General features: G+C 38.9%; 1 protein-coding gene across 3 annotated transcripts in view; it reads left to right on the forward strand.

The window, feature by feature from the left end:
* The window catches only part of cfap74 (cilia and flagella associated protein 74), a 203,653-nt gene that overhangs the window by 63,609 nt on the left and 118,414 nt on the right, over positions 1–21,630 (forward strand). For all 3 annotated transcript variants that reach the window (XM_072585989.1, XM_072585990.1, XM_072585991.1), the window contains exons 8-13: positions 2,484–2,594; positions 5,208–5,310; positions 6,883–7,037; positions 14,082–14,301; positions 18,867–19,028; positions 19,637–19,807. In XM_072585989.1, coding sequence (XP_072442090.1) covers positions 2,484–2,594; positions 5,208–5,310; positions 6,883–7,037; positions 14,082–14,301; positions 18,867–19,028; positions 19,637–19,807 — 922 coding nt within the window. The remainder of the gene's footprint in view (positions 1–2,483; positions 2,595–5,207; positions 5,311–6,882; positions 7,038–14,081; positions 14,302–18,866; positions 19,029–19,636; positions 19,808–21,630) is intronic.

The raw sequence follows: 21,630 nt of genomic DNA on the forward strand, positions 1-21,630 counted from the left end.
AGGTTGATTAGCCAATTGTGTCAGATTTTGTTTATTTCATGTGCATTCCTGATTAAACTGCGTCTGTATGTTCTTGATTAGATCAGTTTTTTTTAAATAGCTGCTTTTCTGGAGGCCTCCTGCCATGTGATATCTTTTACTATGGCTGTTGTGTTTGGAATGATTACTTTTAAAACAGTCACTGTAAAGTTACTTACATAAAGCAATATCCAACTAACATAAAAGATCACCACAGTGGGTATGACTCAAAATCTATACAGAATGTGTGTGACATAGTTGGATTACAATCTGGAATATTTTCAAGGTATAATATTTGTGCAGTGATCAAAATCAAAGGGATTGTATAGCTCCAAAGCTAATAACCCACAAACAGATGTTAAACCTAATATAAAAACTACATTTAGCAAGTTTGAGTCAATGTTGTTACTGAACTAAATTCCTAACTCCTACACTTAAGAAAACATGGGACAATTCAGCTCTATCACATTGCAGATTGTGGGAGTTTAGTGTGAGAAAACTGGCTGACATATCTCCCAGGTCACAATGACTACAATTCATATACACTTAATTGGCTGTGGAAGTACTCTGGGACATCCTGAAGCTGTAAAGTGTGCTACGTAATTGCAAGGATTTGCATTTTAATGAATTATGGGGATGGTTTCTTGTGATATTCTCATAAGATTTCCAGTAGATTAGAATCCTCACTATGAATACACATTCATTAAAATCAGGCCTACTGAGTCAATTGAAGCATTGAAAGACAAATTGGAGTTATTTTGTTTGAGTAGGTTTGGAAATAAAGGCAAACTAGATCATGGGCTGAACTACTGCTTTCTGTATTCATATATGTGTTGTTACTGTTTCATTTTGTTATCTGGACCATTATGAATAATTTAGAATTACAGCCAATTTATGTCAGAGGGATAGTCTTAAATCCTGTTCAAACAAACAACATTAAAATATTTTCTCTCAACTCCAGGAGTGCTAAAATGAAATTTGGTAGTCTCCTGTGAATATACCTAAGTCCTGACGGATATGACCCATATGTAATTGATATGAATTTCTAAGAGAATTTCCTTGCCACAGTAACTGAAACAAGAAAGACCTGAAGTAAGCAATATCGGATGTGAAATATTAACTGTTTCACTCTCCACAGATGCTGTCAGATGCGCTGAGTTTCTGCAGCGTTTTCTGTGTTTGAGTCATGAAGAATGGTCAGTTCAGGTCGAAAGTGAGGACTACAGATGCTGGCGATCAGAATCGAGAGTGTGGTGCTGGAAAAGCACAGCAGATCAGGCAGCATTCAAGGAGCAGGAGATTCTCCTCGCATGCTGCCTGACCTGCTGTGCTTTTCCAACACCACACTCTTGACTCCGATAACTGTTTCACAACCCACTATCTTAAGTGCCATGATTTTGAACAACTGTCATTTTGTGAGATCTTCCAGCTAAACTCAGTGAGAATGCTTTCAGTGAAAATTCTGCCTCTTGAATGGCTGAATCAAACAGTAGTATCTGATCCTGTATCGAAAGAAGGAAGAGTAACAATTATTCTTTAAATTAGCTGTTTGTTCAAAATGAAACTGTGAGATATCCAAGTATGTTCAATTATCTGTTCCCATTACTTAACCCATTTAATAATATTGGGAGTAATTTTACTTCTAGAGCAAAACGAAAATCGTGGGAATAGCAAATGGGCTATGAAGTCTTACATTGCTTGATTCTCTTATTTTCTTGTGTAATATTAGTTATTTGTGTTTCATAGTTATTGTGTGCAAGCATCTGTATATAAAGGACAGTGTGTGAGGTTAAAAATCACACAACACCAGTTATAGTCCAATAGGTTTAATTGGAAGTACTAGCTTTCAGAGGGACAATCACCTGATGAAGGAGCAGTGCTCTGAAAGCTAGTGCTTCCAATTAAACCTGTTGGACTATAGCCTGGTGTAGTATGATTTTTAACTTTGTACATCCCAGTCCAACACCAACGTCTCCTAATCATTTTGTGAGACATAACACTTGCTGCCAATTTGTCACCATATTTCTTTTAGGCCATTGATAAAAATAAAAATTATCCCAGCATCTTTAAATGATTTAAAATAATTATTGAGTTCCTTAAGGAAATAAGTCTACAATGTAGAAATAAAATGTGAATTATTATGTGAATAAAATGGGAATTGATTTACAACTGTTAGCGTTTATGATGCAACATATAGTCCCTGTGCTGATTTAGAAGGAAAATGGAAAAAAGGAAGAAATTGGCAAAGCACAATACATTGGGGAGAGAAAAGTAGCAAATGAATTTCAGAAAATGTGCAAATTAAAACACTTCTGAATAACATATTGTTTTCAAACCTTTGTTTATTTCATTTTTATTCTGCATTGTTCTAAAGTGATTTCTTGGAATACAAATAACCTTGGTGGAGTGGACAGATGACTGAGTAGCTGAAATGTTGACATTTATTCTCCTCTATTCACATACAGGAAGACAATAAAAGATGTTGAAAAACAAAAACTGGAACATAAAAAAGCATTTGAAGATGCTAAAAAATACAATCAAAAATCCATACAGTATCTGAAAGAATCTATGGCCAGGTAAAGCATACATGTAATACTATAAATTGAAATGACTGTTTTGCAAGGATGAAATGATCAAAGAAGGTTTTCATATTTGTTGCATTCAAGACCATTTACTTTTTTAACCACGTATAAGGATAGCAATCAGTAAAATTTTGAGAGTTAAAGGTAGGACTGCTCCAATTTCTCCTTGCTAATTATTTTTATACATTTTGTATTCCTAGTGTCAATTAGTGCATTAGTGAAGTAGAACTAAGGAAATTTTTATTTTTATTGTTTTGCTAAATTCATATGTTTTGGTAACACCCTCTATTTGAAACTAGAATGAAAATGGATGAACAGGTAGTGTTCAGTATTTCACTGCATTAGTCTTACCTTACTAATGAATGCAAGAAGGGAATATTTCAGAATATACAGAATAAATAAATTCCAATGTCTAACAAAAATTCCAAAAGCCAGACCCACCATCCATAGTTAACTAGAAATGGATAAAGGGGAATCAATGGATTTCCACTGTTTATATTTTACATAAATGATTTAGTTGAAGGGATGGAAGGAATGTTAACAAGTCTCCTTGTTTATCTCAGTGCCAAAGGTTGTTCGATTATGCTACTGTGAAGCATTTTTAGGTATCTTACTGTATTAAAGGCATCATATAAATACAAGTTATTATCAAACATGAATTTGATCTGTATAATTCCCTTTTGACTCAACAAATCACAGTTCATTTGTTTATTCCAGTTTTGCAGAAATCTCTGTGGGAAAGTACTTCAAGAATTAACATCGTTGTTAACATGTTAGAAGATCAGGCATTTCAAATGAATTTTCTCAACTATTTATATCTTTTGAGATCTGAATCATGAGCTAAATCTTATGCTCCTTCACTGGCATATTTTCATTGGAAGACATAAAATAAATTGGCTGTTAGCTCACCACCTTTTTTTGCACCCAAGTTCACTCCCATAACACACCAGGTAGGCAGATGCTGAAATCATCGAGGAGAAAGTGAGGACTGCAGATGCTGGTGATCAGAGCTGAAAATGTGTTGCTGGAAAAGTGCAGCAGGTCAGGCAGCATCCAAGGAACAGGAGAATCGACGTTTCGGGCATCAGCCCTTCTTCTCCTGTTCCTTGGATGCTGCCTGACTTACGCTTTTCCAGCAACACATTTTCAGCAGATGCTGAAATCAACTAGGCGAAAGTGAGGACTGCAGATGCTGGAGATCAGAGTCTAGATTAGAGTGGTGCTGGAAAAGCACAGCAGGTCGGGCAGCATCCAAGGAGCAGGAAAGTCAACATTTCGGTCAATAGCCTGATGAAGGGCTTTTGCCCGAATCATCAATTTTCCTGCTCTGAGTGCTGAAATCAGCAGACCTTCTGCCACGATAAATAATTAAAGGTCAATTAGGCTTATCAGTAAGCCAGTGGACTGGGGCAGTATACTGGTATGTACAGGCAAGTGCAAGTGAGCCAGCTGTTTCTAAAGACCAACATTTAAAAAAATGGGAAGAAAGGGGAATGCTTCACTTTGGGATTTCCTGTGTATACCAGGACCACCGCTCCCGTAAGATGTTATCCTCACTTGGTAACCAACTGAATGATAGAACCCAGCCTCCCAACCCTCTTCCTCTCCTCCCTGGATTCTGGGACTCACTTCCCATCCAAAGCACCTGGACTTGCCTTTTTGGGGCAGCCATGGTCATCTTCAGGCCACTTTCTGCAATCCCAGATGCATCCAGTCCTGAGTACCAGTCCTGAGAACCAGTCCTGCCAGGGAGTGATGGATCTGCCAGTCCTCCAACCATCTGGGAGATCTCACAAGGCCAGGGCTTACTTCCAAGACATGAGTGGATGTCCCACTGTTCACTAGCATTCCTTCTAGGATATTTGCGGTTAGTTCACCTCATTGTGAAATCCTTTTCACATTAGTTTATGGAAAGCTGAATAACTGTGTGTTGCTGTTTAAGCAGATTAATTTCTCCTTTAAGAATTCAGGAAATCTACTACTACTACATGGACAATTAGAATATGAGTATTGACTATGTCAAAAATTTGGTATTTGCAGTGCATAAAACCTTTGTAGGGAAAAACTTACAAAATAGAGAGGACTTGCAATATTGGCAAGGACTGGCTTGCAGCAGAAAGGGTTCAGGTAAAACCTAATGAACAGATCTGAAAAATGATAACCGCAGTGAATTACTAATTGTTAACTGTCATAGAGTACTATCAAAATTGGAGAAAGATTATTGGCATTGTTGGCTCAGGTTGATTATATTGACTAATGGAACGCGGAACATTGTAGTCTGTCTGTTATAGGGAAGTTCAAGAACAACCAGAGGAAAATATGAAAATAAATTCACTGAGAAGGTATTGTTTGCTCATATAAAATGCATGGCAGATTACTGGAAGGGATGCTGTTTTGAATCCACTAAAATGTGGAAATTGATAATTCTGGGATCCATTGATCATTGAATTGATCATTTATTTCTCATTAGCACGGCTGCTGCCAGTAGTGCAGGGAGGAAATGAAACTTTATGACATAATGAGTTCTATATCAACCTAAGTTGTTACAAGAATAAACTGAAGTGAATTTCTGAGCATAATGTAATGTGCTGTTTTGTCCCAAAATAGAGCTCGTCAAGAACAAGCTGATAAAGAAGTAAAGATAAGAGAGGAGCTGGAGAAGAGGATGCAAGTCATATTGTCATTGAAGAAAAACATTACAACAAGCCGAGTAAATATTGCTGTGATAGCGGACTGGATAGACCGCTAAATCAAATGACAGTTTTATTGATTGACAGAAGTTAAATTGTTCATCCATCAAAAAAATCAAGATGATGAGGTCTGGTTCTAGTGTAGTAACAACTTTCAGAACTAGAACACATTTCAGGTGTGGGCTTTTACTCAGTTTCACAAGCAATTAGATATGACTTCTGCTAGGCAATTTAGAGGGAAAACAATTTCCCAGTTGGAGGAAGTATGGTATGCAAATTAAACATTAAAAATCAAAGAACTGCGGATGCTGGAAATCAGAAATTACTGGAAAAATCCAGCACTCAGACTTGGGGAAAGGTCCCTGGACATGAATTATTGGCTGTGCCTGCACTTCCCAGATGCTGCCAGACTTGCTGAGTTTTTCCAGCAATTCCTGATTTTGTAACCGTTTGCACATAGCCTTTTAGTAATGGGGTTACAAAATATGAGTAACATTTGGTACATCTCAGATTGAACAGAAGCATTTAGAGAAAAGGAGAAATAATAATGACTGAATATAGTAAAATAAAATATAATTTGATTCATATAATTTTGATTAAATTATAACAAGATAAATACTGTTTGAGTCTTATTCACAATTCATCAAACAGAACTAGAAATATATAGAAGTCTGACAATTATTCATTTATTTACTCAGTTCACAGACATACACATGTTTTGCTAATGGTGTCCACAATGATGCTATCACTGTGTGCTTGCCCTGTGGCCTATGGAATGCAGTAACAAGTACCTTAGAGTCATACCTAGCACACCATAGATAGATTTATTCATGTTTCATGTTTCACATTTACAAACTCAGAAAATCGTTGATTCCCATACTCCACAGGGAATCGTTAAATCACTCAGCAAAAAAAACTAATACAAAACTATAATTAATAAATAAAGAGTAAATAAGTGCACTAAATAAAATGCAGTGCTGCCCAGAATAGAGTCAAAATTGCAGACATAAACCACACATTTAAGAAACTACATTCCCTGGCAGTCTTCAGCACGTTAAGTTTTAAATATCACCCCAAAATGAAGTTGTTACTCACCTGAGCTAATAGTATAGACTGGCTGAAAAATTCCCAGCTTTGTTCATTGGAAATACACCAAACCTCACATTTATTTGTCCAAAATTTTAACAGTGGTGTTTGGTCAGTTATTGGGAGAGAGAAGATAGCACATCTGAGACTATTTCAATTTCCATTAATGCATAATTCCAACAAGGATCTCTGGATATTGAGATTAAAACAGGGGCTTTGGCTAATTCTCCTAACTCACCCACCGTAACCCAAAATCACTGAGATTGAGTGTAGAATTTCTACTGTCAGCTTGAATTAGCTGAGATCAGCTAACTCACATTTAGTTTCTTATGACTTAGTTGCAAAGAAAATACAAATACAGAACAGTGAGGGAGTTTAGTTTAGCATATTTAGTGTTAGGTGATACTGCAGGACTATAAGTGTTGTGTGTCATATACTGTATTCATTATCGCTTACAATTAAAAAGTTGTCGCATAAAGTTATGTTTCGTGTATACTTGCTAATAGGAAAACCTACAAGCAATGCAGGCGAGGAAAGCAGCTAAGTCTGCAACAGAAAAACAGAAGAAGGACAGACAAGCACCAATGGTCTCAGAAAGTGAAAATTTCCAACAGCAAATGCTTCAGAAAAAATACCTACAAGAGTTTGAGAAAAAGAAGCAGTAAGTATTTTTGACTGTTTGATAAATTAAATGTTTCTTCATAAATTACGTTTATGTAAGATTTGCAACTCAAACTTTTACAGTTAAAGTACTGTGTAGTTGAGGACACAGTACAGAGGTACATCCCAAAGAAAAGAAAGGGAAGACTACATGGGGGGAGGGGGGATTAGACAACCATGGCTGATGAAGGAACTCAGAAAAAGAAACAAACGAGAGGCAAAAATAGAGATTGGGCCGCTCCAAGTTGATGCAGGAAGGCTAGTGATGGGAGATAAGGAAATAGCTGAAGAACTTAATAAACACTTTGTGTCAGTCTTCGCAGTGGAAAACATGAGTAATATCCCAACAATTAAGGAGCATCAAGGGGCAGAGTTGAGTATGGTGGCCATTACAAAGGAGAAAGTACTTGATAAGCTAAAATGTCTAAAAACTGATGAATCTCCTGGCCTAGATGGGCTACATCCTAGAGTTCTGAGGGAGGTGGCTGAAGAAATAGCAGAGGCATTGGTTGTAATCTTTCAAAAATCACTGGAGTCAGGGGAAGTCCCAAATGATTGGAAAATTGCTGTTGTAACCAACTTGTTCAAGAAAGGATCGAGACAAAAGATGGAAAATTATAGGCCTAACATTGGTTGTAGGTAAAATTCTGAAACCATCGTTAAGGATGAGATTTCTAAATTCTTGGAACTGCAGGATCGGATTAGAACAAGTCAGCATGGATTTAGTAAGGGGAGGCTATACCTGACAAACCTGTTAGAATTCTTTGAAGGTGTAACAAGTAGGTTAAACCAGGGAAACACAGTGGATGTTATCTACCTAGACTTCCAAAAGGCTGCTGAGTAAGGTGAGGGCCCATGGTGTTCAAGATGAGCTACTGGCATGGATTGAGGATTGTCTGTATGACGGAAGGCAGAGAGTTGGGATAAAAGGTTCTTTTTCGGAATGGCAGCGGGTGACAGGGGTGTCCGGCAGGGTTCACTGTTGGGGCCCCAGCTATTCACTTTATATATAAATGATCTGGACTGGGGCATTTTCTGGTGAAGTTTGCCGATGGTATGAAGTTACGTGAACAGGCAGGTAGTTCTGAGGATGTGGGGAGACTGCAGGAAGATTTAGACAGTTTAGGAGAATGGTCCAAGAAATGGCTGATGAAATTCTATGTGAGCAAGTGCGAGGTCTTGCACTTTGGAAAAAATAACACAGGCATGGACTATTTTATAGACGGTGAGAAAATTCATAAAGCCAAAGTACAAAGGGATCTGGGTGTGCTCGTACAGGATTGTCTAAAGATTGACTTGCAGGTTGAGTCCGTGGTTAAGAAAGCAAATGTAATGTTGTTATTTCTTTCAAGAGGGTTGGAATGTAAAAGCAGTGATGTGCTACTGAGACTTTATACAGCTCTGGTTAGGCCCCATTTAGAATACTGTGTCCAGTCTTGAGCCCCTCACCTCAAGAAGGACATACTGGCACTGGAGCATGTCCAGTGGAGATTCACACGGGTGATGCTGGAATGGTAGGCCTAACATATGATGAACGGCTGAGGATCCTGGGATTATATTCATTAGAGTCAGAAGGTTGGGGGGGAGATCTAACAGAAACTTACAAGATGATGCATGGCTTAGAAAGGGTGGATGCTGGGAAATTGTTTCCGTTAGGCAGGGATACTAGGACCCGTGGGCACAGCGTTAGAGTTCGAGGGAATCTATTTAAAACGGAAATGAGGAGATATTTCTTCAGCCAGAGAGTGGTGGGCCTGTGGAATTCACTGCCACGGAGTGCAGTGAAGGCTGGGATGTTAAATATCTTCAAGGCAGAGATTGATGAATTCTTAATCCCACAAGGAATTAAGGGATATAGGGAGGGTGCAGGTAAGTGGCATTGAAATGCCCATCAGCCATGATTGAATGGCAGAGTGGACTCAATGGGCCAAATGGCCTTACTTCCACTCCTATTTCTTATGGTCTTATGGTCTTAAAATACAAACGGATAAATGATGCAGATAACATATATATGTTCAAAACTTTTTAAAATTAATTTGTGCATATACTATAAATCAAAATTTCTATTAACCTCATTGTCAGCCAAAATATGTTGGAGGCAGAGAGGATCTTGAATAGGACTGAACAAACAGTGCATTTTTACAGTAAGATCTATCCACAGTGAACATTACAACAACCCATAGAGTCTATTGAAGAAGAGACTCTACAAACTACAGCAAATAGAGCTCATGACCACAACTGTGGAAACTCTCCCAGTAAAAGCAGGACGATTCCTCAAGTAGTTGAAGGACAGTCACATGCATATATGACCACAAAATCAATCCTAGTTACTTCAAGCAGTGCTGTCTGTAGGTACGATTGTTTGAGGAATTATCCAATAATGCCCACTCTTGCCAGCAATAATGTATTACTGTTTGCAGCTGGTACAAGTTGATGTAAATTATACATTCCTTCTTCCAAACATTATTCAACAAATTGGGAAACTAAGAAGCTGAGACCTGTAGGCAGTCAGTCACTGCAGCTTTTGGAGAGCAAGAAATTATATTTTAATGTACTTTGCCTGTTTTGCTTGCTACCATCTCTGTGCAGAGATAATAATGGGAGACTGAGTGGTGGAAGAGACTGAAGAATCTAGAATACGTAGTGGGACTAGGCCACAACCATTTCAATACATTTCCTAAAGTAAACTGCAATACCATCTGCCAGTGACTTGGTATAAGGCAATTTCAATACTTTCAACCACCACTCAATTATCTAGCTTTCTGATTTCACGAGTGAGCATGCATAGTATTTTACTGATTTAGGCACTTAAATGCCTAATATATCTGCAGGGAGCAGAATTTTACTGATAAATTTTACTGGTAAATCGATAAGATTTGAATCCTACTTATATCAGCCAAAAGTTGTTGCTGTCTTATAAATGAATTATGTTACCCATCTGATGATTTTAATTTGAACTACCTCAAAGTTGGTTTTATATTGAAGCCAATTCAAATGTATGGCAGTATGAACTATAGCTGAAAATAGGTGGAAGGAGGTTAAGGTGAGGGCGATAGGCTGGAGTGGGGGTGGGGGCGGAGAGGCTTTCCACCTATCGCATTTCCAAAGCCCCTCCCCCAAGTCCCTCCTCCCTACCTTTTATCTTGGCCTGCTGGACACACTTTCCTCATTCCTGAAGAAGGGCTCATGCCCGAAACGTCAATTCTCCTGCTCCTTGGATGCTGCCTGACCTGCTGCGCTTTTCCAGCAATACATTTTCAGCTCTGATCTCCAGCATCTGCAGTCCTCACTTTCTCCAATACGAACTATAGGTTGACTTGTAGTCCATCCCATTCACTCAGTTTCAACAACTTGTTTTGACTACTTTTGAAATACCTGCACATATGGACACACTGGGTCTGACATATGAACTCACTTTTTGGCATGCATATTAGCTCTGTGAGTTTGTACTAAAAATGTAACCATGAAGATGATCATGAAGATCATAACAGCTAGGAGTATTAATAGCATACACAGATCTAAATAATGAGCCCAGATTGTAGCACTGCGTCTTGGAAAAATGATATTTGTGTCATGCTGTTTCATGTGGGGTGCACAGGAATTTACTGTCGTTTAAAATTCATGAGTACAAGATGTTTAATAATACACTTCAGAACTTTCTTTGTTTCCAATTCCAATATATTTCATGTTTTCACCAATGAAGCTTGCTTTGAGTCCCACCAACTCTGATGGGCTAGAGGTTTACTCCTTCTTCTCTGTAAAGGGAATACTTTAAGTATTCTGAGCTGATTTTGGTGAACGTGCACAGTAATAATTAAGTGCTCACACCCTTGTGGTGAAACAAAGTAGATATTGTAAAGTTTTGACATAATTCTGTCTTCATCAAAATCATTTTAAAGTGAAAGAAAAAAGTAGTTTTCTGAACTTTACAGAATAGGAGAAATTGGAGCTATATATAAGTCCAAGGCCTTAGTTTTTTTATTGCCAAGTTGAGTAGTGAGTAAAATTCCCAGCTCTGCAAACCTGACCCTGAAGATGTGATTTTAATTCAGGGAGGGGGCGGAATGAGTTTGGAGGCAGCCACAGAGTGGGGAGGTGGGCTGTGGGAAAGACATAGTTTGGTGATCCAGCACATTGTTGTGAATGTTAATAAAACAAGAAACTAATCACCAGCCCTTGGCTCTCTCTCACATCCACACACACTACCCATGCCCATCCATATCAAACCATACTACCCCATGCCCTATTTTTCCACTCACTCCATGGCCCATCCTAGCTTTATACCAACTTATTCCTCTCCAGGCAGCCCTAACCACCACTCACTGCCCTTGCACCCTCCATGCCAACTCACCAGTATCCACCATGGACAGTCTCCAGGACCCATGCTGAATGCTACATGTCAAATGCAGACTTTATTGAAAATCAGGTGGGAATCAGAAAGCTTTCCAATCAGACCTGGAGTTAGGCAAGGCTGCCCACTTGCTCCTGCCTTGTTTATGTGTTGTATAGAGCCTTTTGCTGAGTCCATTCAGGAAGGATGCGCGTTTGAGAGGGGTAAGTGATCCGGCAGCAGAGACGTGTAGGTCAAAGCCTCCCTGTACATGGATGAAGTCACTGTTTTCGGCTCTGATCCGCAGTCAGTGCACAGACTCATAAGAATCTGCAACCAGTGTGAACTGGCATCAGGTGCCAAGGTAAGTCGAGGCAAATGCAAGGCCATGTTCTTTGGGAACTGGCCTGACCTTTTATTAGATTAGATTACTTACAGTGTGGAAACAGGCCCTTCGGCCCAACAAGTCCACACTGACCCTCTGAAGAGCAATCCACCCAGACCCTTTCCACTATATTTACCTTTCACCTAATACTACGGGCAATTTAGCATGGCCGATTCACCTAACCTGCACATTTTTGGGCTGTGGGAGGAAACCGGAGCACCCGGAGGAAACCCACACAGACACGGGGAGAATGTGCAAACTCCACACAGACAGTTGCCTGAGGCAGGAATTGAACCCGGGTCTCTGGCGCTGTGAGGCAGCAGTGCTAACCACTGTGCCACTGTGCTGCCCACCATCCTTTAGCCCTTTCACCATCAGGATAGATTACCTGAAGGTGCTAGGAATATGGTTCAGAGGGGCTGGGACATGTGCAAAAACTTGAGAGAAGCATATCACCAAAGTGAGGCAAAAACTGGACTGATGGGAGCACCACTCCCTCTCTGTTGCAGTAAAACATGGTCATTGGGTGTGAGGCACACTTGGTAATGTTTTATGTGACGCAGGTTTGGTTTATTTCTGAACCTGCCCCAGCTAAATCACCCGAGCCAACCTTTATTTCATTTGGAGTTTGAAGATGGATTGGGTCCAAAGGGACACCATGTATAAAGCACTGGACAGCAATGGGAGGAAGAACCCCACTACCCAGTGCCATCTTCAGTGTGAAGAACATCTTCATGTGTGGCTATGTCAAGTCATGTGTAGACACTCAGTATACTAACACCCAGTATCACTACTTACTGACGTTTTACCTGTCCCCAGAGTTACGAAGGATGGGTGTGGCCTCTCTGTCACAGAGCACTCCAAGCAGTTGCACTGTTCTTCGTAGAGACATTTGAAAAGAAAAACACCTTTGACCACAAGTCCATCAGGAAGTGGTCAGCATGTAGTGTCCTCGAAACTCTGTGGGAAAAGGAAAGGGTTCCCTGAGCAGATTGTCAAAGTCATTTGGCAGAATGCCTCATCGCCAGAGCTTTCCAACAAGCACCAAGACATTACTTGGCTGGTGGTGAGAAGGGCACTACCTGTGAGATCCTTCATATACACCCAGTTGGTCTGTGCCACTGCACGTTGCCCTTGAAGCGACTGTGACGGGGGATGAGACTGTCAGCATTTCTTTCTGGAATGTGCCTTTGTAAAGGAAGTCTGGAGAGAGATGCAGTGATTTTCGTTGAGGTTCATCCCAAACAGCTCCATGACACAGTACTCTATGCTCTACAGTCTGCTCCCCAGGATACCTACCGAAACAAACATCAACTGTGCCTGGAAGTCCTTCAACTCGGTACAAGGTGCTCTTTGGTCGGCCCGAAACTTGCTGATCTTCCTGTTAAAAGAGTTGACCCTGATAGTTTTGCAGGCTGGCACATTCCAAGGCCCAGGGCTACGTGCTGAGGGACACTGTAAAGCTTGGGGAAGCTGCTGCCAAGGTGCAATGGGGAAAGACCACTGTCTAAGGCCTTGCTACCAAAGTAAAATTGGTGTCCGTTCAGTTCTTGGACCCTCCTGATGCCTCAGATACATGTAAATAGTTCTTAGTACTCAGATTATTAAGAAATGACTTTAAATTAGCTGTAACTATCAAAAAAGTCAAACCCCAATGTTTGTTTTCTTTTCTGGATGCAAAACCTGTACAGATCGAAACTGCATCAGTAATTGTGTAAATGCATAAAAGATTTCTGTTTTTATGAATAAAGTATATTTTTGCAAAAATAACGGAGAGGAAGTAAGATAAAAATTGATCTCGTGATTAACAAGATGTGTACAAGCTGTCCCCTCCACACTTCAGCTCTGATGAAGAGTCATCTCGACTCGAAACATTAGCTTGCCCTCTCTCTCTGTCGATGCTGTCTAATCTGCTGTGATCTCCAGAATTTGATCTTTTCAGCTCAAACTGTAAATATTTTATGTTTAATGTTTAATTCAGTGAATAAAAATAATCTATCAGTAGATAAGTCATAGTTTCTGAAAAAAAATTTTTTTAAAGAAATGTAATTCATTGAATTAATCTATATTTGGATTATATGTATCTGCGGTTTATCTGTGGTTGCTATATGGAACGTGCTACTATATTGAACAGCTGAGATGAGTATATGTTAAAAATAAAGTTAATAGTGAAGGACAAAGGAATGGGAGAATGTGTTAACAGTGGGAGATGATACAAGGAAGATCCAGTAGAACATAGCCTTCAGAGAAAACCTGCTGGTCTGAATGCCTTTTCATGCCAATAATTCAGTATAAAAACTAGAGTTTTGTCATATATTTATCTTTGAAAGGGAATTTGCAGAAGAGCAGAAAACTTTGAAGGCAGAAATTATGGCTAAGATCCTCAGGGAAGAATCCACTATGGAAAAGAAGAAGAAGATCTATCCTGTACTATTTCCAGAAGCACAGAAGAGTGAACATAAAACATCAGAGGTGTGGAAATTCAAGAAAAAACTGCTGCAATACATAGAAAACAGCTCTGAGGATGATAGAGTCATAAATACACCTGATGTAAGTGCATGAACTCATCTGTCAAAATACTGAACTTTATTATAGCTATTTGGTACTATTGAACTTGAATATTGCTGACAAAGACAAATTTTGTCTAAGCTGTTTTTCTTGCACTCATCAGGACAGTTTGTAAGAATACCAAAGTGAAATAAAAGCAATACAGTATTGATATTTTAAAAGACAGTACTGATTGGTTGGCAAGTGGATTCTGATTGCTACATTGTCATAAGGAGGAATACTCTGCTTTTGTACAATGTGAACCTTGTTTTCTCTTTATTTTGGTATTTCCTATGAATTGTCTTGCTGAAAACAAGATAACAAGTTTCAACAACGTGTTTTCAACAGTACTTAATTATACTGTCTATATGTTTGTTGCAGTTCTATTTCGCAACACACGATTGTAAAGGTACACATGCCATCTGACTGTGATGAAAGAATTCTAACAATCTGCAGAATATATTAAGCAAAAATTTTCAATGTTGAGTGCTGCAATAAAAAAAACTCAAATTGATGACTTGGGAATTAAGATCAGTCAACGTGAAATGTTCACCAAGTTTTCAACAGTATACACAGATATAATGGTGTTACATAAATTACCCCTTGCAGCTATTGAGTAATGTGTTTATATTAAGTATGTATGAATTGAGAAACTGGTTCCTGTTGAATGATTGACTTTGCAGAGCATCATTGGCATCAACCTTTCTAATTAAGAGGTGCAGAAAAACTTTTCATAGTAAATTAAAGTAACTGGTTGAAGCTGTAAATGGAACTGAAAGGTGCTGTTTGTTTTCTATTGTCATTCTGAGGCTGTTGATGCGATAAACTAGCTTTTCATGCCATGCTGTTAAGTTAGTGCCGTGATCTATTCAAATGAAAATGTTTGAACTCAGCACTATAACTCCTGTGGTGTTACTTCTGGAACCCACAATCGAACTTTGAGAGTCAATAGGGGATGTACTGTATACCCAAAACCTGGGAGGAGATGCAGTAACCAAGCTTCCTAATAGAGCTGGAGTGCAGAAGGGCAAAACTCTTAGCAAAGGGCAGCAGGTAACAGTGAGATCCTGCTGCTGACAATGGGGTTAGCAAAACAGGTGTTTGTAAAAGCCTTCAGTAACTCAGCTTTGAAAGTAAGGACATATCTATATTTTTCTGTTTGATGGTGCATGTAGGTGCTGTGGCATCTCAAAGAGACTTGATTTTTATTCTACCCAGTATTCAGGAAATAGGGACAGGAGTAGACCATTCAGACCCTCAAGCCAGCTCCACCATTCAATTAGATCATTTTCCAATGCTATTCCCATGTTCCTTCAGATCTTTAGCATCTAGAAATCTATTGATCTCTGTCTTAAACTTGTAGAAAATAGACAATAGGTGCAGGAGTAGGCCATTTGGCTCTTTGAGCCAGCGCCACCATTCATTATGATCATGGCTGATCATCCTCAATCAATATCCTGTTCCTGCCCAATCCCAAACCCTTGATTCCACTATCTTTAAGAGCTCTATCCATCTCTTTCTTGAATGTATCCAGAGACTTGGCCTCCACTGCCTTCTGGGGCAGACCATTCCATATGTCCACCACTCTCTGGGTGAAGAAGTTTCTCCTCAATTCTGTTCTAAATGGCCTACCCCATATTGTTTAAACTGTGTCCTCTGGTTCTGGAATCACCCATCAGCGGGAACATGCTTCCTGCCTCCAGAGTGTCCAGTCCTTTAATAATCTTATACATCTCAATCAGATCCCCTCTCATCCTTCTAAACTCAAGTGTATACAAGACCAGTCACTCCAATCTTTCAGCGACTTGGTCCAACTTTCCGGGAATGGACCTCATGAACCTACGCTGCACTCCCTCAATAGCCAGAATATCCTTCCTCAAATTTGGAGATCAAAACTGCACACAATATTCCAGGTGCAGTCTCACCAGGGCCGTGTACAGCTGCAGAAGGATGTCTTTGGTCCTATACTCAATTCCTCTTGCTATGAAGGCCAGCATGCCATTAGCATTCTTCACTACCTGCTGTACCTGCATGCTTGCTTTCATTGACTGATGTACAAAAATACCTAGATCTCATTGTCCTTCCCCTTTACCTAACTTGACTCCATTTAGATAGTAATCTGCCTTCCTGTTCTTGCCACTAAACTGAATAACGACACATTTATCCACATTAAACTGCATCTGCCATGCATCCGTCCACTCACCTAGCCTGTCCAAGTCACCATTTACTCTCATAACATCCTTGTCACATTTCACCCTGCCACCCAGCTTTGTGTCATCAGCAAATTTGCTAATATTACTTGTAATGCCTTCATCTATATCATTAATGTGTATTGTAAACAGCTGCAGTCCCTGCACCGAAATTTATGGTACCCCACTGGTCATCACCTGCCATTCCAAAAGGGACTAGTTTATCACTACTCTTTGCTTCCTGTCAGTCAGCCACTTTTCAATCTAAGTCAGTATTTTGCCCCCAATACCATGTGCCCTAATTTTGCTCACTAATCTCTTATGTGGGACTTTATCAAACCCTTTCTGAAAGCCCAGGTACACTACCTCCACTGGCTCTCCCTTGTCCATCTTCATAGTTACATCCTCAAAAAATTCCAGAGGATGAGTAAAGCACGATTTCCCCTTCGTAACTCCATGCTGACTTTGGCCTATCCTGTTACTGCTATCCAAATGAGTCTTAATTTCATGATTTATAATTGACTCCAGCATCTTTCCCACCACTGACATCAGGCTAACCGGTCTATAATTCCCTGTTTTCTTTCTCCCTCCTTTCTTGAAAAGGAGACAACATTAGCCACCCTCCAATCTGCAGGAACTGATCCCCAATCGATAGAACATTGGAAAATGATTACCAATGTGTCCACGATTTCTAGAGTCACCTCCTTAAGTACCCTGGGATGCAGACCATCAGGTCCCGGGGATTTATCAGCCTTCAGACCTAACCATCTATCCAACACCATTTCCTGCCTAATATAAATTCCCTTCAGTTCAGCCATTACCCTAGGTCCTTCAGCCACTATTACATCTGGAAGATTGCTCGAGTCTTCCCCAGTGAAGACAGATCCAAAGTACCTATTCAACTCTTCTGCCATTTCCTTGCTCCCCATAATAAATTCATCCGTTTCTGTCTTCATGGGTCCAATTTTAGTCTTAATCATTTTTTTCTTCTTTGCATATACCGAAAAAAGTGTTTACTATCCTCCTTTATATTTTTGGCCAATTTGCCTTCATACCTCATTTTTTTCTCCATGTATTACCTTTTTAGTTATCCTCTGTTGTTTTTTAAAAGTTTCCCAGTCGTCCGGCTACCCGCTCATCTTTGCTATGTTATACTTCTCTTTTATCTTTATACAGTCCTTAACTTCCCTCATCAGCCACGGCCACCCCAGCCTCCCCTTAGGATCTTTCTTCCTCTTTGGAGTGAACAGATCCTACACCTTCTGCATTATATCCAGAAATACCTGCCATTGTTGTTCTACTGCCATCCCTGCTAGGGTACTGAACTATTGAACTTTAGCCAGCTCCTCCCTCATAGCTCCATAGTTCCCTTTCTTCAACTGCAATACTGACACTTCCGATTCTCCCTTCTCCCTCTCAAATTGCAGACTAAAATTTATCATATTATGGTCACTACTTCCTAATGGCTCATTTACTTTGAGGTCCCTGATCAAATCTGGTTCATTGCACCTGCTTAAATAGCACACACTAACCTTCCCAACAGCATCTGTGCTCCCACCTCATGTCCGCCCAGCTCCCGCCGCTTTCTGCTGCAAAGTAAACTTGATTGTTAGCAACCAGAAAACAGCACTTATATTTTCATTGCTGGTATTTCATTGGTCTGTCTTTACATGAATGACATAAGAATATATTTTTACTTTGTAACCCAAGCAAAAAGCCTGCACCACAGACTTGATTAAGAATTGGACAAAAGCTGTTAGGTTATGAGGCCAGGCCTGCCACAGTTATCTGCAGTAGTTCACTGATAATAGTTGGTCTTTTAAGCAGTTTGGTTACCCACCTTCTTAAGAAAGTTGTCTCCAACTCTGCTCCATATTTATTGATGTGTTCCTGGCTCCTGCAAGCCAACAATCAATTTCAATTATTCTCTAGTTTGGATTTTCATGTAATATGCACACCTTTATTCTTTTCAAACCATGTTTAATAAATTTCATATTGTTTTTAAAATTAAATGCTTTATTCCACTGCAGGTGTGTAATTAAAGTGATTGGAAACAACAAAATTCAACTGCTTAGGTACTGTAATATAAGTAAAGAACTTGTGCATTAGTGCAGTCAGGAATTTTGTTTGATATAAGAAAGTAGGCTAACTCTGCTATTTGTTCTTTAAACAGATTAATAGTGCAGCATAAGATTAGTTAAAGCCATGAATGGATTTTAGATAAGCTCCTTAAAGCTCAGGTTTGGATCTAATTCATGGAAAATTGGTTCCAAAATTCTGAATCCTTACACTGATATTAAGCCAATCAGAAAGACCAATTCCTCAATCTGACATGTTTATAAATGCAGAGACATTATGGGTTTCTTTCTTTCCCTGCAGCAAGAAAGGCGATCCCCATCACAAATATCAGATGAAGAAACGGTCACAGAACAAATCCCAAATCATTTCACACAGGATTTCAATGACCAGCTTGTAGATGAAGAAAGTCTTAATTTGCCTGAATTTCCAGGGCTTTGGGATAATGATCATACACCCAGCAAGGTATAAAAGACATTTATTCCAGCAATGATTGGTGGTGATCATGCATCAGAGCATGACACAAAGAGTGGCTCATAATAATACATACTTATTAACACTTCTGTAAAGCTACTTACTTTGATATTTTTTATTCAGAGGAACTCATTGAGTACATTATTGTAAATTTTGAATTATATATCACTCTAATATGTTACAATCACCATTACAGTAAAAATAAATTTGTGGTAATTGCAGAGAATAAGGAGAAGCAATAAAAATAAAGGATACAATTAAAAAGTGGAATAAATGAGCACGGACGATTGCAGGTGACAGGGTTGAAAAGGCATATGAAATTATCAAATATACATAACCTCTGATATTCATTGCTTTCCAGAGTCCTACCATTCATAATGTCTTGTCAGCCATTTCCAACTGCATTATCTCACACTCTTCTAGATTGAAATAAGGCCATTTTTAAAAATTAATAAATATTTTTGACAGTACATTTAAACAAATGCCTTTTCTTTTGAAACTGTGTCAATGTGTAAAAAGGCTAGGATGAAAGGTATATATAGGTTTATTTTTTAAAACACTTTGTTACCATATATTGGATATATTTCTGTATCACAAAGGATGAAATAGTCAGCAAACGTTTAGGAGTGGGTACTAGTAAAATGGAACAAGAGATTTTGGCACGACAATTGGAGAAGCAAAGAAGTGGGATCGTCCAAAAACAAGTAGCAGCTGGTCGGGAATTCAAAGGCTGCCCTTTCTACAGCAAGCCCGATGTTATTCACTTCAAGGTTGGTGTCATGTGATCGATTCAGATTGTTTTAAGTTATTTAATGCCAATGTAGAAAGTAAGATGGTGCTTCATTAACTTCCTACACACAAAGAGCAAGTTATTAATTTAGAAAACTGTAGGTGTGTTTCCTTTGTTCAAATCTGCATGTTTGATGGCAAGGAGGCTGCTGCATAAACTAACTGCCACTTCCTTTATTTACTTGTAGATCACAAAGTTGGGTCAATTCCATTATAGTATTCATCATCTTGAATCTTGGGCAAATATATATCATATTCTTCCTTTTCATTTGTACCTCAAATTTAAAATGTTTTATAATAAACCCTAAATTCTGAGGTCCTTGCATTCTGAGGTCCCACTGTCCATTGATACAGTATCCACTCACTGTGAAGAATCATGCAATCCTTTACTGACTGCTGGTGCCCAACACTGAAGTTTGGGTACTTGCCACATCATAAGTTAATGCCAAAAAATATATCAGTGAGCTGATTTTTCTTTACAGTTATGTGCAGGGCTGCACAATGTTGAGATAATTTAATGTTGAGCCTTTTTCAGGAAGTCTACTGTGATAAAGATGTATTTTAGTTTCTAAAAATTAATACCACTTCAGTGCATTTAATCCTATAGTAATCCAAAGGAAATAGTTAACAATTAGTAGGAAATAATAAATATATTGTAATTAGTTTAACTGAGCATCCAGTCAATGAATGTCACTTTTCTTTCTCCAATCCCATTCATCTTGGTTTTCTCGCCTGTTTGTGTTGGCTGCTTTCCCTTGAATCCCTGCTCATTTTGTTTATGTCTCCTCACTGCTGGTAATGTTGTTCCTGTCTGCATCCTCCTGCTGATTTTCCCTTTCTAATTTCACTTCTCAAGCATTCCTGTTTCTCTCTGGTAAGTTCACTGGTTCAATCTTTTCTTTATCATCTCATTTTCATAGATAATGTCGATGAAGGCTGGTTGCTTAACTTGGAATTTGAATGTAGAACTAATGAGAATAAGTATAAAATTAATGAACTGAAAAAATATTTAGAGTAAAATAACGTTTTCTGCTACAGTCTAATGGGTACATGGAATAGCTCCTAATTAAAATAGTTAATGTTGTATCAGTGAAGAGCTCACAAAATAACAGCTGATCAAAATCATGGCGCGTAAGGTGTTGGGTTGTGAAACAGTTATTAGAATCAAGAGTGTGATGCTGGAAAAGCACAATAGGTCAGGAAGCACCCGAGGAGCAGGAGAATCAACGTTTCAGGCACAAGCCCTTCATCAGGAATCAGCTGTGCCTACAGAGGGCACAATCAAAAATATACAAACATCACAAATTCAAAAAGCTTGAATCAAGCTCTCCAATTTTATCCCTGAAATATAATTAATTCTATCCTTACACTGGGTTGTATTTATAATAATGTGACAATGTGGCCTTAGTAGTTTGCTTGGGAGTCTATTCCAAACATTTATAACCCTGAGTAAGGGTTATTCTTCACAGGATTTTCACAAATATCCTGTGGTCCTACTTAGTTGGTATTGTATAAAGTAATGATGTTGTGTGTGTGGAATAATGTACATACACTACAATTATATGATTTGTGTATAAATTTATAAATATTAATAGTATTTTTGGATTTTGAGTTCTCAGTTTTAGACAGATGACAGTTGGTTATTTCGGTAAAGGAATACCTTTTAATAAAACATAGAACATAGAACAGTACAGCACAGAACAGTCCCTTCAGCCCACGATGTTGTGCCGACCACTGATCCTCATGTATGCACCCTCAAATTTCTGTAACCATATGCATGTCCAGTAGTCTCTTAAATGTCCCA

The sequence above is a fragment of the Chiloscyllium punctatum genome, chromosome 16 (genome assembly GCF_047496795.1).
Source record: "Chiloscyllium punctatum isolate Juve2018m chromosome 16, sChiPun1.3, whole genome shotgun sequence".
NCBI lineage: Eukaryota > Metazoa > Chordata > Chondrichthyes > Orectolobiformes > Hemiscylliidae > Chiloscyllium > Chiloscyllium punctatum.